At 38.4% G+C, this 24,689-nt stretch overlaps 1 protein-coding gene across 2 annotated transcripts in view; it reads right to left on the reverse strand.

Moving 5' to 3' along the window:
* Positions 1–24,689, reverse strand: part of LOC307000975 (F-actin-monooxygenase mical1-like) — a 154,512-nt gene that overhangs the window by 89,018 nt on the left and 40,805 nt on the right. For both annotated transcript variants that reach the window (XM_079617018.1, XM_079617017.1), the window contains exon 7: positions 23,598–23,673. In XM_079617018.1, the coding sequence (XP_079473144.1) occupies positions 23,598–23,673 (76 nt within the window). The remainder of the gene's footprint in view (positions 1–23,597; positions 23,674–24,689) is intronic.

Raw genomic sequence — 24,689 nt, forward strand, 5'->3', positions numbered from 1 at the left:
TGTGATGCGCGTTCGCTGCGGGCGTATCGTGACGAGCTGGACGCACTCTGAGAGAAAGCGCCTTTCAGACAGGGCACGGCATTCGCGGCGCTATGAGACCCATTCATTTTAATGGCTTGCGAGACATTCTGTTTTGTGAAAGCAGCTCTTTTGTTTTTACCTCCAAAACACACCAACAATTGGTCAGATCTATGCCATTGGACTGTGCGGTTCAATGGCGAGCCATTCAATAGGCTACAGATAGCGCGAGACGTTTTGTTGCTGGGTCGACCAAGTGGTGCGCACACCGCGGTCAAAGTTCAATCGCGCAAATCGCGTTGTATCTGAAGCGCAACGGTGAACCCAGCGGCCAGCGCCGCGCATTCTGCGTCCTGAAAGCCGTTAAAATCGATTCCCTATATTCATTTTCGAAACATGTGTTGGTTGGTCCGATCGATTTTAGTGGCCCCTCGCTGGCCAGGGAAAACATGGTACGCGAGTATCATGGCGTTGCTGTCAGGGACAACATGGTGTCTTCCTCAATGCAGGGACTTGCTGTCTCAGGCAGGAGGACAGCTTCTACACCCTCGGCCGGAACTGTGGTCTCGATATTATATATGAGGCATATACATTTCGATAAGTTGTACTGTATCGTTCAACATACCTATTGTAAATTTGTGTTCATTTACTATTAACTAGTAGTAGGGGTGGCACCACTACTCCAAAAGTGGTGGGGCAAAATGTGATAAGTTAAAATGTAATAAAAATTTAGCATTTAATATTAATTTATACTGAATATAATGTGCCAGAACAAATGCGAGTAGAACCATAAATAAAGCAAATTAGGGGTGTGACGAGATTTCTCGTTGAGTGAAAAGCTGTCTCGCGAATCGCGATATCACCATGCCGGAGCGTAAGGGTGAAATTATCCACTGCTACATTCACATTACATCACAATGCCCAACGCGGTAAGGAAGAAATACTACAACTATGGTCATTTCCAAATAAGCCTACAACAAACATGAAAAATCAAACCACGAGCTATTGAAATTTGCTGTACAATAATGAAACAACCTAAGATTTGGTGGAGTTGAAACTGCATGTTATAAAGTAATACTTTTATTATTAAATAAAGAAAGAAAATGTTGTTAATGTTGTTTAAACAAACGATAATATACAAGTTATAGTCTAAATATTATACATACATATAGACTGAACAGTGAACTATTATATTTATATATACAGATGGTACTCAACCAGAATAATACTTTTACCGCCGCCGTTCCCGCGGCGGTAAAATTGCGGGTGTGTATTTGCTGCCTTTGACCGCTAAGAGGCGCTACAATCCCAGACTTTGAAAAGTGTCAGTTTATTCTCTCTATTGCGTAATCTGCCGCCGCGCCGCGGCTCATTGAGAGTGATTGGAATGTGGTACTAACAGATCAATTCAAGTGAAACATGTAGTTAAACAAATTCATATAAATCACAAGACAGAAATTAAATGTAATAGATTTAATAAATAATGAAAACATTTCAACACAAAACATTACAATAGAAAAATATTAGGCTACATCAATGAGGCTTTGCAAGAGCATAAGACGTGATGTTAACAGCGGGCCGATGATAGCGCAGTGGTCAACGCAACAGCACAAGCTTCAAGCGATGCGAGATCGAATCTCACTAGCTTTGGCTGACAGCGTTAAATGTTTTACCATTATTGATGCTTAGATATGTAACTGTTTATTGAAGTCAAGCGTTTTGTTTAATTATCAATGGCACATTACAACAGAAATTTGCTACATTCGAGTAGAGCCGCTGCACAGACGACAAAACTGATGAAGGAAGATTATCAGCCGATCGCGTCAGAAAATGAAAATGATGAAGCTATCTTTAATCTGCTAAATTATCTGCATTCACGAAATTGAGATGACTGACATTGATACCCGCCATAGCAAAGGAAGAAATTTTTAAAAACAGATCCTGGACATTTAAAGGTTTAAATAAAGTGTTGGGGGCAGTTTACTTATTTAAAACAGGTTTGCATCGAGTTAGAGTTTATTTTCTAAGTAAGAAACAGAATCTTATTCTTGCGACATTTTAAATTTGTATTGCCAAATAAATTGCAGCTAAATAAACAATTAAAACAGTAGGCTAGTCTACAAAATGAAAATAGTTCAAAGCAACATAAATTAAGATCATGCGTTTTTCTTTGCTTCTCTCTCGCGCTGGATCTCTTTTATTTTAGTTTATTTAGTCTCCCTGCACTGCTTTATAAGCAATTTAGAATTTAATTATTTAGGCTACATGTAGGCTAGTAGGCTAATATTTCTGTCATAAAAGTTTATTACTAAACATTTAATTATTTCAATAATTGAAGAAATAAAACGCTACCTCGGTTTGGGCCAGCTTTTTCCAAGCAAACCTAAATACAAACGCATGTTCATTTGTTGTCATGAATACAATGTTCAACTCAATGTTAAATTCCACGGGGATCTTTGGATCCTTACAACCAGGGTGCATGCGATTTGTGAATTATTATTATTATTTTTTTTATATATTTACATTTATTCATTTAGCTGACGCTTTTATCCAAAGCGACTTACAATTGCTATATATGTCAGAGGTCGCACGCCTCTGGAGCAACTAGGGGTTAAGTGTCTTGCTCAGGGACACATTGGTGTCTCACAGTGGATTCGAACCCGGGTCTCTCACACCAAAGGCATGTGTCTTATCCATTGCGCCATCACCACACTTTCGAGATATATAAATCTCGAACCACGTACTTCGTGCTGCTGCTAAACTAAATAACATTTATAGAATAGTTATGAACTTAAATGAAACAGCATCGCAACATTTCGACAAATAAATTATCTGATCTGTTTTTACAATTTAATTCAGGGCGATTTAGCCTAGACTAGATTTAATTATAGCGAGATTTTCACCCTTGTCCGTTCATCATTGGGAAACGCTCACATAATAGTTTGAGTAGATCCTATGCACCTCTCGGTTTCATACGGATTACCTAATCAGATAACATTTATTAAATATTTAGACATTTAAAGGCTTTAGACATAGCCGATTTCTTATCGTGACTGAGCGGAGGAAAGTGGCTTTCGGTTCATTTTTGTGACGCGCAGTTCCCGGAGACAGAGACGACAGATTTTTTTTTTCGTTAGCCTAATATGAATAAAAGTTTACAGTTTTGAACGATGTAGGCTACTCTACTCTGATCTGTATGACTAAAAAACTACGGAGTAGCCTATTAAGTTATTTTAGCTGTTATGAGAAAAATAAATCCAAATGAACACGCCGCCGCGTCTGTCGAACACTAATTCAACATGCTAGAATAAAACCCGACTTTAGAACAATGGATAGCGCCACTCGGCGTGGTGGGCCAAAATACTTAATTATAAACTTCAATATTTCATTCAAAATAATCTCAAAACGCTTTGTGACATTTTGAAAGCTGTGCATGCGGCCACTGAAACCATGAACGTAACTGAAACTGGTTCTGATTTTATTGTTTGTCGTTTAAACGTGCATATGTTGCATATCTTTATTTTATATATTTTATATGGTCTATTGGTGAAGTAATTTATAGCATTGATTACTGTGGAGGGAGGGGGGATTAAACTAATTCAGCAGAAGCAGGGATGTTGACCTGAAGGAAATCCCCGTCCCCCTGGCAAATCGCACCTTGCTTTAAAACATGTTTTTACAAACTCTTTATAGGCTAGGAACCAAAAAAAAAAAAAAAGGCTATCCTGTATGAAAAAAGTTTTGTTTGTTGATTGTCTGCATTAATAATAGGCTATAATAAACAGGCATTTTGCGACCAAAATTTGAGAGTGTGCGACTGAATTTTACATCCAGTCGCACATGTGCGACCAGTAAATTAGTCCCTTTTTTTTTCTTTTTTTTTTTTACACGTTAAACGTGGAAGGGGCTTATCAATGAATCCGGAATGTGTGGCAGTGCAAGAAGAATAGGGAATGGCCACTGTAAGTGGCTAATGTGTGGAGGGGGAGGGTCCTAGAGATAATCGAGCGCGCGTTTAAACGTCTGTAGGAAGGAGACGGAGACAAATATCACAACCTGCTATGTGCGTCTGACCAACGAGCAAGCGGACTATTGACACGTTCTGTGGCTAGTGTGCCAGTTAAATTCACTTGCTGGCTTCTCAAATAAAACATTACAACAGCGATAATAATAAAAAAACGTGAAGAAAACGATTACTCTTTGTGCATTGTTCAATGTGAGTGCCAAATGCTCGAACATGACCTGTCATTTACGCCGTCATCACCCGGGAGTTGATAGCGCACGAGCGCAGGCGAGACCTGAACTGCAGATGTTACCATCGGTGTTTAAACTAAACTCATTTATTTTGCCAATGCAAACATTCAAGAGCAAGACGCGAAAGAGAACTCGCGTCTAGATTTGTGCGCGCGCGTGTGTGTGTGTGCGCGCGCTCGTGTCTATGTGTATGCGTAGGTTACTCATCTCGGACAGCGCGCAAATATTATCTTTCAAGTTATCTTTCAAGTCTTGCTCTTGAATGGACAAATTCACACAAAAAGTAAGTCAACATGTCCGTCTTGATGAGTATCCTAGCAGACATAGTATCTGTTATGCCTTAAGTGAACATGTATGAAGAAAGACACTCACAGTATCGGTGTAGGCCTACTGAATCAGCTCTGAATTAAATAGCTTTTGTAACTTTAATAAGGATTCATCTTTAATTTATACAGTCAAATATGCAATGTTATTTTACATTTGATTATTTTATTCAATTTCTGTACCTGAAAACTAATGTTAGACCTACCTGAAAAGCATAGTTTATTTTATTAGTAGGCTAGGCTATCTTTGCTCTATTGTATTTATTTGTGCTTTTGCTTGTGGTTAGATTATTTCTTAATTTTTTTGACAGTAGTCTTTTTTTCCCCTGAACATAACACCGAAATCATACCGAAACCGTGAACCTAAAACCGTGATACAAACTGAACTGTGAGCTATTTGAAATGTTGCAGCCCTAGTACAGTGTCACAGTCGGATGATGATTCAGAGTGAGAGGTTTTAGTGGCAAAAAAGGCCGAACCACCATCTTCTGGAAGACTGGCTGCGAGAATTCAGCTGGTTGAGGTAGTACTGTAAGGAGACGAATACCATGAACTGCGAATGTTGCAGTCGCTACCCCATAACTGCGGGGAACACGAAGTTTGCCGACAGTGCAGGCACTTCACAGTTTAAACACAATACTCTATTTAATAACAAAGCATAGAGTATGCGGTGTTAATAAATCAATTGCCGGTTGCTTTTAGAAGACAAGAGGCTGTAACGTTAAATCAGAGCGCAAAGGCATTGTAATTTCTGCATCTATTATCAAAGTATTTATTAGTAATACACTGGAAATTAGTAGAAATGTGAATATTTGGTTAGTATGTTGATTTACGGTGTGTGCTCCTAAATTTCCTGGTTGTGCTCCTAAAATTTTCAGTTAGGGGCCACTGTGCTCCTAGGGAAAAAAGTTAGTCTGGAGCCCTGTTGCACCTAATTTATTTTTGTTATCAATTATTATTTATTTATTTTTATCGCTCCCACGCTGCTCCCAACGGGCAATAGGCTTATGTCGCCCACCGACGTCTAGGCGTAGGCTACAATATGAAATAAAGGCTATATTGTTCTCGTCTCTATTTTTAAATTATGATTCTATTTTTCTGTCCTAAACAATGTTCTATAGTAGCCTATTTCATCTGTTAATTGACATTAACCCCGCTTACATTTAAAAATATGGCAATAGCTGCTGTTTTGCACAATGTCCCTTTGCGCCACCTGGCAGTCATTTCGCGAATGACTTTGAAATGAGACTGGATTATTTTTACCGCGTTTTGCCGCGGTGGCTGGCGCGGCGGTAATAGGCATTCTGGTTGAGTACCATCTGTATCTGTTTGTAGGCTATCTGTTTATTAAAAAATTAATATATGTTATCTGATTATGTAATCCATATGAAACCGAGAGGCACAGAGGATCTACTCAAACATGTTTAGCTATCATGTGTATGAGCGCTTCCCAATGAGGAAAGGACAAGGTAAGAGTGAAAATCTCGTACTAATTAAATGTAGAAACAGATCAAATAATGTATTTGTCGAAATGTTGCGATATTGTTGCGATATTTAAGTGTGAATTGCGACTTCTCTTTGTTTTAAGTCAGTCTCAGATGCTTCTCTCCTCTCAAAGAGCCTGTGGGGGGGTTTGGAGGGGCAGTTCAGGCTTTATTGTGGGGGTGCAGGACAAGCTAACTTTACATGCATACCTTTCTAAATTATAGAAAAATTGGGCACACAATGTCCATCCATCCATCCATCTTCTTCCGCTTATCCGGGGCCGGGTCGCGGGGGCAGCAGTCTAAGCAGAGATGCCCAGACTTCCCTTTCCCTAGCCACTTCCTCTAGCTCTTCCGGGGGGACACCGAGGCGTTCCCAGGCCAGCCGAGAGACATAGTCTCTCCAGCGTGTCCTAGGTCTTCCCCGGGGTCTCCTCCCGGTGGGACGTGCCCGGAACACCTTCCCGGGAAGGCGTCCAGGAGGCATCCAAACAGATGCCCGAGCCACCTCAGCTGACCCCTCTCGATGTGGAGGAGCAGCGGCTCTACTCTGAGCTCCTCCCGAGTGACCGAGCTCCTCACCCTATCTCTAAGGGATCGCCCAGCCACCCTGCGGAGAAAGCTCATTTCGGCCGCCTGTATCCGGGATCTTGTCCTTTCGGTCATGACCCAAAGCTCATGACCATAGGTGAGAGTAGGAACGTAGATTGACCGGTAAATCGAGAGCTGAGCCTTCTTCACCACGACAGACTGGTACATCGACCGTCTACTTTGTCTACACAATGTCTACTTTGCTTAAATTTGATGCAATGATAGAAGCCTACATTTGTTTCAGTTCTAAATTTGCACTGTAATTTCAATATTGTGATTATGAATTCGTTTAACTACAATGTTTCACTTGAATTTATCTGCTACCAGCTCTCAATTGCTCTCAATGAGCCGGTGGCATATTGCGTAATAGAGAGAATAAACTGACACTTTTCAAAGTCTGTAATTGTAGCGCTACTTAGCGGTAAAAGGCAGCAACTACACATCCCCAATTTTCCCACGGAAAAGTATTACAAATAAGTATTATTCTGGTTGAGTACCAACTGGATTTGATAATTCATACTCGTAAAGTAGAACCCACTACTCTCGTCTTGTGAACCTAATCTCGTGTCTCCTCTCGTGAGATAAGTGTCTCGTCACACCCCTACTAAAAATGTTTAAGGAGACAGCATATTTCAAATAAATTAAAACCCATGACCAATAAAAATTACCCTTCTTTGTATACCCTAAGCAATTCAATGGTCAATTTTTTTATTTATTCTAGTGCTAATGAACAAAATTATTTTTACACTATGTAAACTCTTTATACAAATACAAAAGTCAAAGGGATAGTTTACCCAAAAATGAAAAATCTGTCATTAATTACCCTCATGTCGTTCCAACCCCGTAAGACTTTTGTTCATCTTCGGGACACAAATGAAGATATTTCTTATGAAATCTGAGAGCTTTCTGTCCCTCTTTAGACAGTTCATAAAGAGATTTTAAAAAACTAATCCATATGAATTTAGCGGTTTAGTCCAAACATTTCTGAGATACGATCGCTTTAATTAATAAACAGATTGAATTTAGGCTTTTATTCACATAAACATTCATCAATCTCATTTGTGGTAAATAAGCTCAAGCATGTTCGCTTGACAATCGAGAACATGTTCATTCTCATGTTACGCAGCACGTTTGAGCATCAGCAAGAACCAATGAGCTTCATTCTCATGCTGCAGGTTTGGTTGAGCTTCTGTTTATGTTCGCTGATCAATGTTCAAATGTGAATAAAAGCCAACAGATGAACAAATCTGTTCATCACATGATGTGATCGAGTCTCTTCGGAAAATTTGGACTAAACAACTCAATTCACATGAATTAGTTTTATGATTTCTTTATAAACTTTTTGAAGCATCAAAGTAGTTTAGTTGCGTAGCTGTCAATGGAGGGACAGAAATCTCTCAGATTTCATCACAAAAATCTTCATTCGTGTTCTGAAAATTAACGAAAAATTTATGACAGAATTTTTTTTTTTTTTTTGGTGAACTGTCACTTTAAAACCAACCCTAAAAAGCAATGAGATTATTAGATTTACTTTTAAGATTTAGAAAATACCAAAAGTGTCTTTCCTTTTGCTGTTTTTAAATATGAAAATATTGCCTTCTAAGATCAATGATCATGGTGTGTGTTGGGACAGCGATGCTATTTAGCCTCTCATCATTAGTAGTGGATCGCAGGTATGTTTTTAAGTTGCTTAAGTTGCAACAATTGACAGTGTTTTTAGAAAACATTTCTGCATTGATAAAGCAGATCAACAGGTCTGTCTTAACGGTCAAATACCTGCATTAAAGTGGTTAAAACATTTGCTTTTTCTGTAGTTTTGCTTATACTTTTGGAATTGAAGATTTTTTGAGAAGAAAGTAATAAAGTCATCCCATTTGATAAACATAATTTAACACTGAAGTGATTTGTGTAAGATTGTCCAAAACTATGAAGGTAATATGATGTCATAAAGAATCGCATGCGCAGGGTAAGATTTCTGAAAGTATACATATTGCAAGCGTAAACTAAATTTGCATGCGCAAGAGAAGATTTGTAAAGGTGTAAATCGCCTTTCAAGTGTAAGAAAAAAACATTTGCAGCGTTTTACTGTTATTCGTAAGTGAAATTCATGTATTTTGAAACTGCAGCTTCATGCTAGCGCAAAATAAATAGGATCTGTATTCTTCTGACCATTTGTCCGCGCTACTCTAAAAAATGCTGGGTTGTTTCAACCCAAATTTGGGTCAAATATGGACAAACCCAGCCGTTGAGTTAAATTTTTTGGTCCCACTTTATATTAAAGGGATAGATCACTTTAAAATTACAATTCTGTCATCATTTACTCACCCTCAAGTTGTTTCAAACCTGTATTAATTTATTTCTTCTGCTGAACACAAAGAAAGATATTTTGAAGAATGTCAGTAACCAAACAGTAGTCTGTACCCATTGACTTCCATAGTATTTTTTTTTCCTACTATGGAAGTCAATGGGTACAGACTACTGTTTGGTTACTGACATTCTTCAAAATTTCTTTCTTTGTATTCAGCAGAAGAAATAAATTAATACAGGTTTGAAACAACTTGAGGGTGAGTAAATGATGACAGAATTTTAATTTTAAAGTAAACTATCACTTTAAGTGGCTTTAAGTACTATGTAGGGGAGAGGCGGGACAGTTGAAACACTTTTCAGATAAACGTCATTTTCTACGATAAGGTTACAGATAGATTTTTTGTGTGTGTGTGATCAACAACTCACATATGTGTTCTCTTAGTATCATGTGTTATTCGGTACAAATATAGAATGATTTAAGTAAAAATTGACTTTGATCGGTAGTTGTGCTTTGTTTCAATCGTCCCACCTGAGCGGGACGGTTGCAACACAGGGGTGGGACGGATGAAACATAACAGTTTAAACGGCAACTATTCATCTAATGCTTGTTTTTATGAACAACACCTGACAAGTAACTTGTGTACATATTGTTACAAACATATTTTGTCATTTATTTTAATTTAAAGGCTCATTTGAACCATTTTGTTCTATCACCCATCAAACATAGGCGATAAGCCTATGCGCATTTTGTGTAATCTTTCTAATAGGCTATTTTGACGAAGACAGACAAATCCGTTTACAATTAATTATCTTATACTTCTTCCTTGAGTCATATCGAGTGTTTACTAGTTGAATAGCCTTAACAGCGGTTTTCCTATGACCAGGTTTAACTGGCAGGAGGCGTTGTTTCAACCGTCCCGACAGCGCATCCCGCCAGTTAAACCTGTTTTTCCCTTAAACTAAAAAACGTTGATATTGCACACTTACGGGTGTGTTACAGTACTAATACACCTGCTGTATTATCATTACAATGGCACATGAAACAATAAATACAACTTGTCAGTCAAAAAAAAGTACCGCACGAAAGAATTCACTTACTGCACTCAAAAACAGCTTTCCGGCTTTAAATCCAAAACGGCATGACGTAAAGAAGAAATGTTTTCGCGGGTCTGGTAGGCATTGCGTGTTATACGTGTTGAAGAAATATGACGTACATGACGTGAGTGGTTTTCAAGAAAATCGCAATGTTTCATCCGTCCCGCGTTTCAATCGTCCCGGCTCTCCCCTACTTATTGTGTTCATGTTTTATTGTAAAACACTTTTGCTGCTATTTCGGTGTGATAGGGACAGGTGTGCTGGTATGGTTAAGTTTAAGGGTGGGTTAAGGTATAAGGGAAGGGTCAACTGTGTAATTACAAATGTAATTACATACATTAATTACCACTGTAATTACATGCAGTTATTTAAAAAATATAAGTACAATGTAAAAACAAGTATGTACACAATAAGTCCATTGTATCAAATTATTAATTTCAATGTAAGTACATAGTACACTCTAAAAACTAATTCAGAGGACCTTTAGTCATTACTTAAATATATATATTGTTGTGAAATAAAAAATCAAGTTCTGAGATTGTCACAGTGTCTGGTTTGTGTTTCCCCGGGTATCCACTAGAGGTCCTCGTTCCCCACGGTGTCTGTCACATTATGAACTGCATTCCCCACAATCCTTGTCTGCACTAATCACTGTCCATTGCACTCAGCTGTTCCCCGTCATCATTGTTCCCAGCTGTTCCCCGTTTCATTGTTAGGTCTGTGTGTATATATACCCTGTCTGTTTCAGTTCATGTCACGGAGTCCTTGTTTAATGTCCCCACACTTCCGTTCCTGTTGCTGCCTGTTACTGTTCATGTCTTGTGTTTTTGGATTGCTTACATGGTATTTGACCCCTGCCTGGACTGATCGTGAGTACGGATTCCCCCATTAAAATACTGCACTTGGATCTTCGTGTCTTGTGTGTGTGTCGTGACAGAGATACTGTTAGACTTTTTACTTGTAATTGTTATTTTATTGAGCTTGGATGACACACACATTATGCCTATTGATTCAATATACTATCATGACTTGTCAGAGTTTAACATTTTCAGTTAATCAAAAATAATTTAATTTTAAGTTCTGTTAATGTAAAATACAATTTGATGACGTGTAAACGACACACAGTTTCCGCGCGCATGCATGTTCAAGGCCAGACGACGAGTGGGACCACACAGTTGAAACTCAATCTGGTGAATGGCAAGTAATTTTATGTTTAATTACACATTTGCATTCGCTCAGGATTCTGTTGGTGATAGCCTACTGTATAGTAACCGAATACTGAAATCTCGAATAAGTCCTTATTCTGAAATTTGAGTTGAGTGTTGATAGTATACGTTAGTCTGCATGTGGCCGAGGTAAAGTTAGCTAACGTTAGCTATAACGTTAGCCTGTCACTGATTGAGTAGCTACACTATTTGTTCAGATACTTTGCTCAAAACCATTCGGAGTTATAGGGCCCTATGAATTCCGTTTTATTTTTTCCTAAATTTTGTGTGATTTATTTTTCCAAATTTCGTTTTTTTTCCGTTCATTTTTTGGAATACCATTTTTTACCTTTTGCTCGTATTTTACCACAAGAGTTTTTTTTTATGTTTATGAATAAAATTACACAAATTGACCAGCTTCTGTCTCCTGTTCTCTGCTGTTGGGTCTTTTTTTCAACAGCACTCTGACAGCCTGCCCTGCTTTCATTGTCTGTTGAGAATTTATTTTGAAGAACCATATTTCATTTATAATGCTGCATTCACACCAAAAGCTTGAACATTTTGAATGCATTCGCAAAATGGACGTGAGTAAAAAGCAAGCGTTTGAAGCGAAATTGACGCGCGTCCGAGGCGAAATCCGCTTCACACCGGACGCGAATAGCGCGTCAAATTCGTGCCTGCCGCGTCTAGATATATGCTTGACCACTTTGTGTTAATTCGCGCGTTAAGAGAATTGACGAACGTAAAAACAAGTGAAATTTAAGCCAAAAGCCATCTTGCAATAAGGCCGCGAAATTAAAAAATAGGCTACTACTGTGTTATTGTGTCACGAAATGTAGTTTTAAGAGTTGTTCAGTCGAGTATGTAGTTTAAAGCTCAAATCTGTGTTTATTTATAAAGATAGCGCCTATTTCAAAATTTGATCTGACGTTTTCGGGTTGTGTGAGACCCAGGGGATCACCGGGCGCTCGAGCCCATGTATGCCGCCTGGAACAACCTTTACCTCGGCTGGTCCTCCTGACGTCTGCCGCTGGTAAACGACTCGAGAAATGTTTAAATTCACAATATATAGCTTCTGTTCTATTATATGAAACATATAATTTAAATGACATTAATGACTCGTTATAACGTATGTCAAACGACTTCTTTAATTATGTTAATATTATTATATATTAATATTATAGTTCATTTAAATGTTTTGAAAGGGAAATATATTAAAAGATGAATGTTACATGTATGTTTAAAAGAGAAATATATTACAATTTAAAAATGGTGCTAAAAAGATAAATAGTGATTGGAAAGCTGTTTAAAAATATACATAATTCCTTATAAAAGTCAGTCATTTCATTACTTGCATTTACGTTGAAAATGATTAAGTTCATGTTACTTAGAAATGTGTTTTATTGTGGCCAAAAAACTTCTTCCCCTAACTTAAAACATTATGTTGGATCAACTTAATTACTTGCATTCATGTTGAAAATTTCACCATACTCAAAACATCCCTTTGAATTAAATGTAATTATGCCAGCAATCTTAACTTAAAAATTCTAGTGGAAAACGTTAACATTTTTTTTTTGTTGACCCAATGTTTTATTTTTTAGAGTGTACTTAAAGCCACTTAATATAAAGTGGGACCCATTTTTTTTATTAAAAATGTTAACCCAACGGTTGGGTTCGTCCATATTTGACCCAAATTTGGGTTAAAACAACCCAGCATTTTTGACACGTTTTTTTCGCACAAATACCGCCAAAAGCACTGCAAGTCTGTGAACAGCAATTTACAAGTGAAAACAACATAGTCAGGAACTGCTAAACAGATTAACTGTGTAAAATCAAACTTTGTGTAAAAAAAAAAAAACTGTAAACTGTTGCAAATGTCTATGGCTTGGTGTGTGCTTGGGGCAAAAAAGTTCCTGAAATAACCCGATTTGTACAGTTTCTTTTACATGCGCTTCCAGTTTTGGCACAATGCTCTCACTTATTGAGTTTTGCAAGCATGAAGAGGAGGGCGGGTCCACCTTCTTAATGTAGCCAATCAAATGAGCTTCTCGCTGACTCTTGTTTTACTTTTATCTGATTGGTTCAATAAACACGCCAGTCACCAGAACACTTCTTTATCTTCATTTGGCTCAGAAACGTTCTCATTGCCGAAATGGTACTTTTGTCACCACACAATGTCCAAACCAAGTGATGTGGTCAGTCAGTTCCCTTATAAACCTTTGCTGGTGAGGGGAATGTGATTTCAACAGGCAGTATTTTATGCTTTGAAAATCCCACTCCCCCTAGTAGACCCATCTTAATGAAGTTACAGTGTAATTATTTTGAGGGCACAGCCTGTGTTCCCATTTACAGAAGTCCTGTAGCTTTGTATTAAACCCTTGCATGCACTCAATCTTTATTTATTGTAATATGGCAGCAGTTTTTCTTTAAAAAAGGGCACCTGACCGCAAAGCAATTGCTCCAGCTATTTTAATTGTATATCCATATGTAACGGAGGCCAGCTAGTAGTCGCTGTGCGAGTAAACCTCACTCCTCTGATCTCAATAGGCGCTCTAGCGACAGATGCTAGAGGCTGCAGTCTTTAGCCTCCTTGTTAGAACGCCTGACTCTAATGCCGGAGACCCGGGTTCGAGACCCGCACGGAGCGGGGTGAGAAGGACCCGGTTGGAGGGCTTACATGCGGTGCCGTGAGCCTTCGGATTCTGCTTGATCGGCTGCTCACCGATCGCCGGAGTTGCTGCTTCAACAGACGACGGTGTGCTGTGATAGATCGCTGGAGGGGTGTTTTCGCGGCCGCAGATCGTTTCATCTCGTCATCAGCGGTCAACTATCTGCTGCTCACATCACGTAGGATGATATAGGTTGAACGTTCGCCTTTTATGAGGTATGATGAAAAACGGTTATTTTTATTAATGACTATTTTTGCCATATAAGCGCTTTGTGTTGAACTTTTTTTTTTTGTGCACTGCTGCAGTCATCACTGACGGGATATTTTTTTGATCGGCACTTTTTTTTTCTTCCTCCTCCGTGCCACGGTGTACTGAACTGTTCTTTGCGCTGCTGCACACTCTGACAGAGTTTTTGCGATGGCCAGATATTTTTTTTTTTTCTCAGTGCAATGCTGTACTGAACTGTTCTTTGCGTTGCTGCAAGCTCAATGACAGAGTTTTTGTGATCGTCACAAACCTTTTTTTCTCCTCCATGAAACGTCACATTGAACTGTTTTGAGAGTCTACATGAGTAATTCTGCAAAGTACAATTATCTGAATACTTAAGTGTATTCATTACACAAAAGTAAATTTTTGTGTTTTTATTTTATTTATTTTTTATTTATTTTTTCTGAAACTGTGATTACATTTCTCTTTGTGTTTTCTATTCAAACTGAGTCATGTTTGAGGACACTGCCAGTCAGGATAACTTTAGCCCTGCACAACGACCTAATGTTCCCAGTAGACAGGGGTAGTGGGGCTGTACTTAACCGTACTGACGATATGTCTTGGGTTTCGCATCAATGTTCGCTTCAATGTTGCCTCAATGTCGCCTCAATGTTCGCCTCAATGTCGGCTCAATGTGCAGTCTAAGTCAAATGTACAGCATTCCAGTGAATGTTTTGATCATTCTAATTTGAAAGTCATTGTCCAACATGATGTTGCGCCTCCACCGTTCTTAAGAGGCGAGTTATTTTGGGCTAAAAAGATCCAGCAAAACTGCCGCCTGTTGTCCCGTGTCTGTCTCGACGAAGCTACACACACAACGCAGAAAAGTGCATATAACTGGGGCCTGTTTCAATAAGGAGGTCTGTTTCAAAACAGATCAGCTGAAATTAGTTAGTTCAATCAACTCAAAGTTGACTGACTCTGAGTTAAGCGCGTGCACCACAACTATAGAAAGCCATTATCAATGGAGCGCAGATACTATGAGTCACCATAGCAACAGCGCCAGACACAAAGAGGAATTACTGTTATACAGTGTTGGGTGTAATTAATTACCAAGTAATCTAAATATTGTAATTTAATTAAAGGGATCACTCTTAATTCTACTGTCATTTAAAATAAAATATAATGTAATTACATTAAATAGGCTACTGCGTAGACTATAGAACAATTCTGTGTAAAACAATAGTGGATTCAACATATATTTTTAAAAGGTATATTTTTTTATGTAACCTTCTCCCTCTACACACTTTGGTCAATTCAAGAATAATTCATGCAATTGAATTGTGTTCATTTGAAAGCATTACAAGTGCAATTTCTTGTCTCTCCTTGTGTTTTTCAAGTGGTTGAGGTTGATATGGGATTTAGTAATTAATAATAAGTAGATCAATACTTTCTAAAGATAGTAATTATTACATTAATCTAATTACACTGTTGAAGATGTAATTTGCAGCTAGTAATTAATTACTATTTTAGAGTAACTTACCTAACTGTTATAATATCAGAGGTGAAACTGGAAGAACAGTTATTCAACCCAATTTTAATTTTCATTTAGGCTATGTGCAATCCTGCAGGCATTCAAAGAATGTGGCAGCAGCTGAAAATAAAAAAAAATTATAAAAACATAATTCAATCAGGTAAGGCTTGAGCATATCATGGGTGTAAGCTACCTGACTTTACAAACATTTGACATATTAAATAACTAAATAGCATCCAGTGTCTAGCAGTGCAGCAGCATTTTTGGCTGAGGGAATTCCTTCATCAGAGCCGGTCACTCCCGGAGATCCAAGGACCTTCATAAAATGTAAGAGGTCTACATATGTGTTATTTTTTATATAGGGCATTTTAAATATTTCCATTTATTTGACTTTGGGTTGGGTTTTTCGTTGGTCCCAAAAGATTCTGATGGTAATATCTGTCTTTTGGAGCCTTCTGTCCCAACAGAACCCCAGGCAGTTGTAAGTAGCCGACTGAATACACCAGAAATTATGACAAATAGTAGGCCTATTATAAAGTGTACTCGACCAAATGCTCATCTTCACCGGACGATGGGGATGAAACAATTTCTGCTGCTATAGAGAGGCCAACAGAGGTAATGTTAATATTATGTGTCTACAGATCAGACAATCTACACATTCACATTTGTATGTGGAGTATAGAATCTAAGTATAAACAGACATTCTTATATTTCCCCCAGTGTGTGGAAGAACAGCAGGAGGACGGTCCATCAACTTCTGGTGCACAGATGAACACACTTCAGTGATTTTCAGTAAATGCCACTGTTTAATTCTGTAGAATTTGTTTAGAACATGATGTGTGACTAATATACTGTATTTTCAGTTGCCAGTTAAGGAGTTATATAGACTTAATCTTATTAATAAAATAAAAAAACAGCGGTAAAAACAGCAATATATAAATGTACAGAAAGAATGAATTAAGTGTTTAAACACCGCTTCCTCTTTAAAAAAAGGGGAGGAGGCCGCAAGAAACTCTGGGTTTACCGAAGAAAACCAGGGGCCTGTTTCAGAAAGGAGGTTAAGTGAAAACTCTGAGTATGTTAACCCTGAAATGAGGGAAACTCTGGGTTTTCCGTTTCAGAATGGGAGGTATATCAAACCCGAGAAAGCAGAGTAAGTCAAGCCCGTTTCTGAAAGTGAGGTAACTTATACTCAGAGTCAGTTACCATGGCAACTTACTCTGTGAACCTAACCTGGTCGGGAGCAGGTTTTCTTCAGTAAACCCAGAGTTTCTTGCGGTCTCCTCCCCTTTTTTAAAGAGGAAGCGGTGTTTAAACACTTCATTCATTCTTTCTGTACATTTATTAATTGCTGTTTTTTCCGCTGTTTTAAAAAAGAAATTAATAAGATGAAGTATATTTAACGTTAACTCTTTAACTGGCAACTGAAAATACAGTACATTAGAGTTACATCATGTAGTTCTAAACAAATTCTACAGAATTAAACTGTGGCATTTACTGAAAATCACTTGGGGGATAAGAATGTCCTTTTATACTTAGATATAAACTTCGATTATGGGCTACGCCACATACAAATGTGAATGTGCAGATTGTCTGATGTGTAGACACATAATATTAACATTACCCTGTAGGCCTCTCTGTGGCGCAGAAACTGTTTCTTCATACCCATCATCCTGTGAGGATGAGCATTTGTACACTTTATAACACTATTTGTCATAATTTCTGGTGTATTGAGTAGGCAACTTACAACTGTCTGGGGTTCTGTTGGGACAGGAGGCTCCAAAAGACAGATATTAGTCTCTAGATAGATATTAGTCCCAATAACAGAATCTATTGGGACCAACGAAAAACCCAACCCAAAGTAAAATAAATGGAAATATCAAAAATACCCTATAAAAAATAACACATAGACCTCTTACATTTTATGAAGGTCCTTGGATCTTCAGGAGTGACTAACTCTGATTAAGGAATTCCCTCAGCCAAAAATGCTGCTGCACTGCTAGACACTGGATGCTATTTAGTTATTTAATATGTCAAATGTTTGTAAAGTCAGATAGCCTACACTCATGATATGCTCAAGCCTTACCTGATTGAATTATGTTTTTATATATATTTTTTTTATTTTCAGCTGCTGCCACGTTCTTTTAATGCCTGCAGTCATGAAAATTAAAATTAGGTTGAATAACTGTTCTTCCAGTTTCACCTGATATTATAACAGTTACTCTAAAATAGTTATTAATTACTAACTACAAATGACATCTTCAACAGTGTAATTAGATTAATGTAATAATTACTATCTTTAGAAAGTATTGGTCTACTTATTATTAATTACTAAGTCCCATATCAACCTCAACCACTTGAACAATACAATGAGGAGAGACAAGAAACTGCACTTTTAATGCTTTCAAAATGAACAATATACAATTGCATGAATTATTCTTGAATTGATCAAAGTGTGTAGAGGGAGAAGGTTACATTCAAAATATACCTTTTAAAAATGTATGTTAAATCCACTGTTATTTTATACAGAATTGTTCTATAGTCTACGCAGTAGCCTATTTAATGTAATTACATCATATTTTATTTTAAATTACAGAAGAATTAAGAGTGATCCCTTTAATTAAATTACAATATTTAGATTACTTGGTAATTAATTACACCCAACACTGTATAACAGTAATTCCTCTTTGTGTCTGGCGCTGTTGCCATGGTGACTCATAATATCTGCGCTCCATTGATAATGGCTTTTTATAGTTGTGGTGCACGCGCTTAACTCAGAGTCAGTCAACTTAGAGTTGATTGAACTAACTAATTTTAGCTGATCTGAAACCGAAAACTCAGAGTTTCCCATCTCAGGGTAAGTCAACTCAGAGTTCAAGTTTTAACTCAGAGTTGGTTGAACCTCCTTATTGAAACAGGCCCCTGCTCCCGACCAGGTTAGGTTCACAGAGTAAGTTACCATGGTAACTGATTCTGAGTATAAGTTACCTCACTTTCAGAAACGGGCTTGACTTACTCTGCTTTCTCGGGTTTGATTTACCTCCCATTCTGAAACGGAAAACCCAGAGTTTCCCTCATTTCAGGGTTAACATACTCAGAGTTTTCACTTAACCTCCTTTCTGAAACAGGCCCCTGGTGTCGCGAGCCACCGGTTACACATAGCTATGCAAGATGTAAAATTGAAAGAATTAATTAAATAAATAATGCCTTTTGGGGCCCTAATGTGCCGGAAAATAACTTTTAATTTAATTTATTATTAGGTTTCTTTACATCCTTAGCTTTAAGTGTCAATTATCACTAATCATTTGTTTTATTTCTATTTTTAAGATGCAATTAAAGGTGCAGTGTGTAACTTTTAGCGGCATCTAGTGGTGAGATTTGCGAATTGCAAACAGATAGTCACTTACGGCCTATCCCTCCCTTTTCAAACTCGAATGAGAAGCTACGGTGGCCGACGTAGGATAAAAGATTTTGTCGTCTAAGTCTGAGTCAGCAGAGAGTAGCAAATCAAGCAATGAGGTTTCTTTAAATTATATATTAAATTATATGTAGCCTACTTAATTATTCAGTAAAACCACATGTTATTGCGATTGTAATTTTTACTTGTTCATCATTGTGTTAGTATTTTATTCACTAACTTTACCATAGCTTATTTCCATGCTAGTAAGATAAGAGCTATGGATAAGAGCATCAAAGCAGCTGTAAGGGGAAATAGCTAACGTTACAATGTCCAAGGCGTGGTTCAGACAGGATGTTTTTCTCCACGTTTGCAGAGTCAGGGACAACCTGAGTATGTACCGGAATATGAGGGAAATAGACACGCATTCATGCGTGACAAAAAAAAAATCTTTAACTTTTAGCAGGCAAAATATTTTTTTGTAATTCTGTGAATTACACTGTGCAAATCAAAAGTAATACTACCCACCGGATGAAGAATGGTTGGCTCTCCACGGAACATAAAATATTAATTTTATTTACATTTTTCGTTTTCGCAATAATGAGGAAAAAACAATGTTTTTGACAAGACATGACAGTTCTCCGCTACGGACGCGAACGCTCTGAAGCGGCACTAGAAGACTTAAAACGTCCAGAGAGACTTCAAAGAAGGCACAAAGCCTTTCTTTAAAGTGAATTTCGTTTTGTATTAATTGTATCTTCATTTTAATAAATTTTTCATCAACAAATTGCCTTGATTTAATAAATAAGAAGTAAATATAGCAGACAATAGATAATCACGACACGGAGGTGCGTGAACTGGAGCGCGTCTCATAAATTAACCGAAACTCAGCGTATAAGGTAGCCTACTTCAGAGACCTGGGGCCGTATTCACAAAGAATTCAAGGCCTAAGAGTAGGCCTTTCAGACCTACTCTTAGTAAGGAAAAATGACAACTCCTAAACTAAGAGTGAGTCTTCGTTGCTATGGATGACGTCAATTCTCATGCACGAGCTTCCTCGCAATGATCACGGTGATTGGTTGTTAGATGACAGGGCCATCATGCGAAACATAACACAGACGCACCAAATCATGGAATTACGACATCTAAATATGACTGTGTCCTACACAAAATAATAATAGTATTGTCATCGAAATGCATATAATGACATGTTTGTGCAGGCCCCAGTGAAGTGTAATTCTAAAAAGGCAGAGAGAGAGAGAAAAGTTGTGAATTAAATTAAATTAAATCAAGGTAGCCTAATACCCTAATGAAAACCGCTACTTGCCTAATAATGAAAAACGACACTTGCATTAACACTTGCTTGGTTAATTGACATCCTATTAGCCTAAATAGACCCTACTTAAAGCAAGGAAATGTTGCTCCTATTGAAGTAATGTAATAGTTGAATAACGGTAGATTATGAACTCGCCAAAACGGAAAAGAAAAACCCAACTGGACGCAGGAACAGTCACTGCTGCTGGCCCAGTTGGTGCTGAAAAAAAAAAAAAACGTAATAAAAGGGAAATTCGGCACTGGGATACGGATACAACATCGAGAATTGTGAAGTTTGCATCGAACACAATCTGGGTATTGAGTGGGTTTTCTTTCTATTCACAAACATGTCCTCATCCTGACGTGCATTATTTTAATATGTGTCCCGTCTATAGCACCGACCACTCCGGGCACACCGGCAATATCCATAAAGCTGGCTTTGTTTCTTTGGAGTTGGCGAATGTCTAAAGGAAAACTTTGTCGAAAAAGAACTGTCGAATAATATGGGGTCTACAGAGTGTATTACACAATTGCATTTTCCCCATTGCCAGGTAGCGAAGTGTTATCATACATTTAAATTCGGCATTGATTGGGTTGTTGCGATTAGTTGGCGCTGTTATTGCATCCCTCACAAGATCCACAACAATCAGTATTCCCTCACGGTTAAGGCGGTATCTTTGTAATAACTCCGTGTCATTGAGTGTCTCCAATACACTGCGTCGCGCGGCGATTTTAAGACCCGTTGTGAATAGGTCTTAGTGAGTTAGGAGTCCTCTCGACTTCTTTTAAGCTGTCCCAGACTTAGGTGCTACTTTTAGGGCTAAAATGCTTCGTGAATTACTTTTAGTGAAAAAAATTAGGAGTCCTAAAGTTAGGAGTGACATGCCCGTTATTTTTAGGAGTTGCTCCTAAATTCGCCTGTTAGGAGCTACTTTTAGCCTTAAAATTATTTGTGAATACGGCCCCTGAAAAATATACCTATATTGAAATGTCTACTTTTAAACAGAACAATTCAAAATGAAAGAAAACAGACTGCTCTCTGCTTATGTAATCCGTATGAAATGTGCATTCTCTCTGGCGCATTCACTAGGCTACCTTGAAGATGGCGAGTCAGCATCGTCAACTTCATGTTTATTAATAAACAATTAAAATGTCTCCTTGCTATATTTGACATATTCATAATCATTGCTTTTGCCGGTGCTTTGTGACAGCTTTTAGGCGCTTTACCACTGCATCAAAAACATGATTGCGTGATGAAAACATGATGAAAAACATGAAAAATGAATAAACATCGCCTAGAAAGAAAACACAGAACAAATAGAGTAGCCTAATGCAAATACGTCCACCTCGCGAATATGCAGTCTTCTTCATGCCACAGAGGCCGAAATCATGTCTCACGGCACTCCAGTAAAAAATAAATCGCTATACAAATATATCAGACGCAGCCAGTCTTTATTTACAAACTTGGACACCACACGCGGCTATTGACTGACCACGATCAGGTAACTTAGCCTACTTGCATTTATTATTATTTTTGAACAATTAAAACTAAAAGTGTGTTGTAACGCAAGCGTTAGGCTACTGAACATGTACCGAGTAAAATATTACTGTGATGTAATGTATTCGAGTGATGGCTCATTAGAGGACGAAAGAGTGGAAGCCCTCCAAAGGAACCGGAGAGCTGTTACCGAGGTTTGTATTTATAAAGTTATTTCAAAGTTATTAGCCTATATTCCGACCTGTTCGCACTTTATGACAAACCACAGCACACAGTGATTTCTGGCTTCATCATACTTCCTCTTCTTCTAAGCAGATTTACCCTCCGTCGGCTCTTGTCTTAAACAATATCTGCGTCTTTTTCTGCTGCTTCTCATTCAAGTTAGTGACGAAACGCGCACTGTAGCGCTGTTTGTTCGCTGTCGGCTACGGTAGAAACATGACGTCACAATATGTCGATCTTCATGGAAGGGGGTGCCCGCGCTCATGTAGATATAAATGACTCATTCTAAGGTAATAAAAACATAACGGTTCATTAAGTGAGGTCTTTATACACCACTGAAAACATAGTTATGGATCTTGTATTGCATTTCTGTCAATAGATCATCAGAAATATTACACATTGCACCTTTAAGCAAAAAAACAAAACAAAAAACAGGTATTTGCCTCATATATAGTCTACTCTATACAATATACAGAAATGTATTTGATGAACTCTATATAAAGCCTATTTTCATGAAAAAAGGTTAAATATTATTATTTTTAATGACATTCATGTGCAATGGGGAGAGTTTCTAATTAATGTGGGAGGCGCGTGCATGTGAAGGGGAGTGCGATTTGTCCGAGGAGTCGGATTTCTGTACAACACCGGCCTTTTACTCTCGCAGGTTCCGGTAACAGTCATCCGAAAAATGCACTGCACACAGTCGAATATTTTGGTTGTACTGTTCTGGAACAGTGTTGTAAATAAAGTATAAGCACTGTTTTCTAATTGTGTCCTCTTTTGGAAGGCCAAACAAAGTAGTTTGGCTTTCGAAAACAAAAAACACAGCATCTCCACAACATAGTGGCGCCGACGGCAACAATAATACAGCGAGAATAAAAGTTACACCTTCTTTTTTTGCGTAGGCCTATACATTTGGGCGGTGTTATGAAACTCTGCTCACACACTGACGTAGATTTGTGGGGGCGTGTTTGAAATAAGCGTTTTAGGAAGGCGTGGCTGAGCTGTAACTTTTATAAAAAATATCTCTTTAGGTTTGAGACTTTGAGCTTTGTAACTCTGCAGATCTTATACTTGCACTAACAGATACATAACACACTAAAGGAAAAAGAAAACAAGAAATTGCATCCTATGACCCCTTTAACAATGACAGTGTTATATACACTGACAGACATCAACAGAATATGAATATGAAACGCAACAATGGTGTTACAAATCATCTTTGTCACATCAGCTGAGTTTTATACTTTTCAATAATGCTTCAATTCCTTAAGTCAACAATTACAAAAAAATATGTTACCAAAACCAACACATTTTTAGGACGCACTTATAACAAAAATCTGTTAGCAGGGATTAGTCCTATTTATATAATTTCAAGCAAAACACATAAATCTGCAGATTACTGAGGTGCTTCAGAGACATGCACAACAGATTGACATCCATTGCTAGATGATGCCTAAACTGGTGCTACGAGCATACCTGTCCGTTGCCTGGGGATCTTGGGATGCTGGTCTGTTTGTTTCAACCCCACTCGCTTCATTTAGCATATTTCTCCCTAGGCAGACAGCACAAAAAAGGGTTCACAAAGTTAGACAGCAGTCTCTTTTAAAGACATCACTATAGTAACTGACTATTTTGCTACACATTTTTCCAGCACGCCTTACTTTATTTGCCGAAATTTGTTTGATGAATGTTCTTGTAATTAATTCAGAATGCATAATATTTGCATATATCACCTAAAATGTTGAAAACTTAGCACTGCTGATTCAAATAACGGACGATCACGCCACTGAGTGTCAAAGCATCAAAACCCACCCCCTAGCTGAACTAGCAGTTATCTTACGAGAGGTTATCTCATACTGTGTAATGTAAATTTACGCACCGGGTAAAGTCTCTTTGCTCGAGATATTGAAGCCAAAATTTATCCTTAAATTTGTATATATTGTCAACGCAGTGCAGCAGCAGGCAGACCTAGAGCGGGCTGTCTTGCGCGCTCATTGGCTGCCCCGCAGCAACTGCAGCAGCCTACCACTGAGCCTGGCGTGACGGCGTGACGGCGTGACGTCGTGCCCTCACGCGTCAAAGCCCGCCAAAATGGGAGTGGCTTAGCGTATAAAAGGAAGGGCTCAGGCTGCTTTCACCTTGATTTTCATCTCTTCAGCTAAGCTCTACGCAACGCTGATCTCTGAGAGAAGCCGCCGGTGTCGAATCCAGCGTCCAGCCAGCTTAGGACAGCGCCTGAAGAAGCCGGCCGTCTTCGCCACCTTCAGCCATCCGTGCCAGCTACGCTATCCGGCGTCAATATCCTTTCTATGTCTATGATATAATGTATTATCCTCTCCGTGCGTTCGCCGCTGCAACGCACGTGTCTAAAAGAGCACGAGGTGTTTGTTTCAAAATGCCTTGTTTTTCCCGCTCAGCGACGGAGACCGCCATCTTCTGCGCTCTCCGCCTGGGACAAGACCACGCAGCCCTCGCTCTGTCTTCGGGAGGCTGCGTCCACTGCGAAGAACTGCCAATGTCGACCCTGCGGGCTCGACTTGCCGTGTTCGACGCTGAAGATGTCACTCC

Source organism: Phoxinus phoxinus, assembly GCF_949152265.1.
Source record: "Phoxinus phoxinus genome assembly, chromosome: 6".
NCBI classification, from domain to species: domain Eukaryota; kingdom Metazoa; phylum Chordata; class Actinopteri; order Cypriniformes; family Leuciscidae; genus Phoxinus; species Phoxinus phoxinus.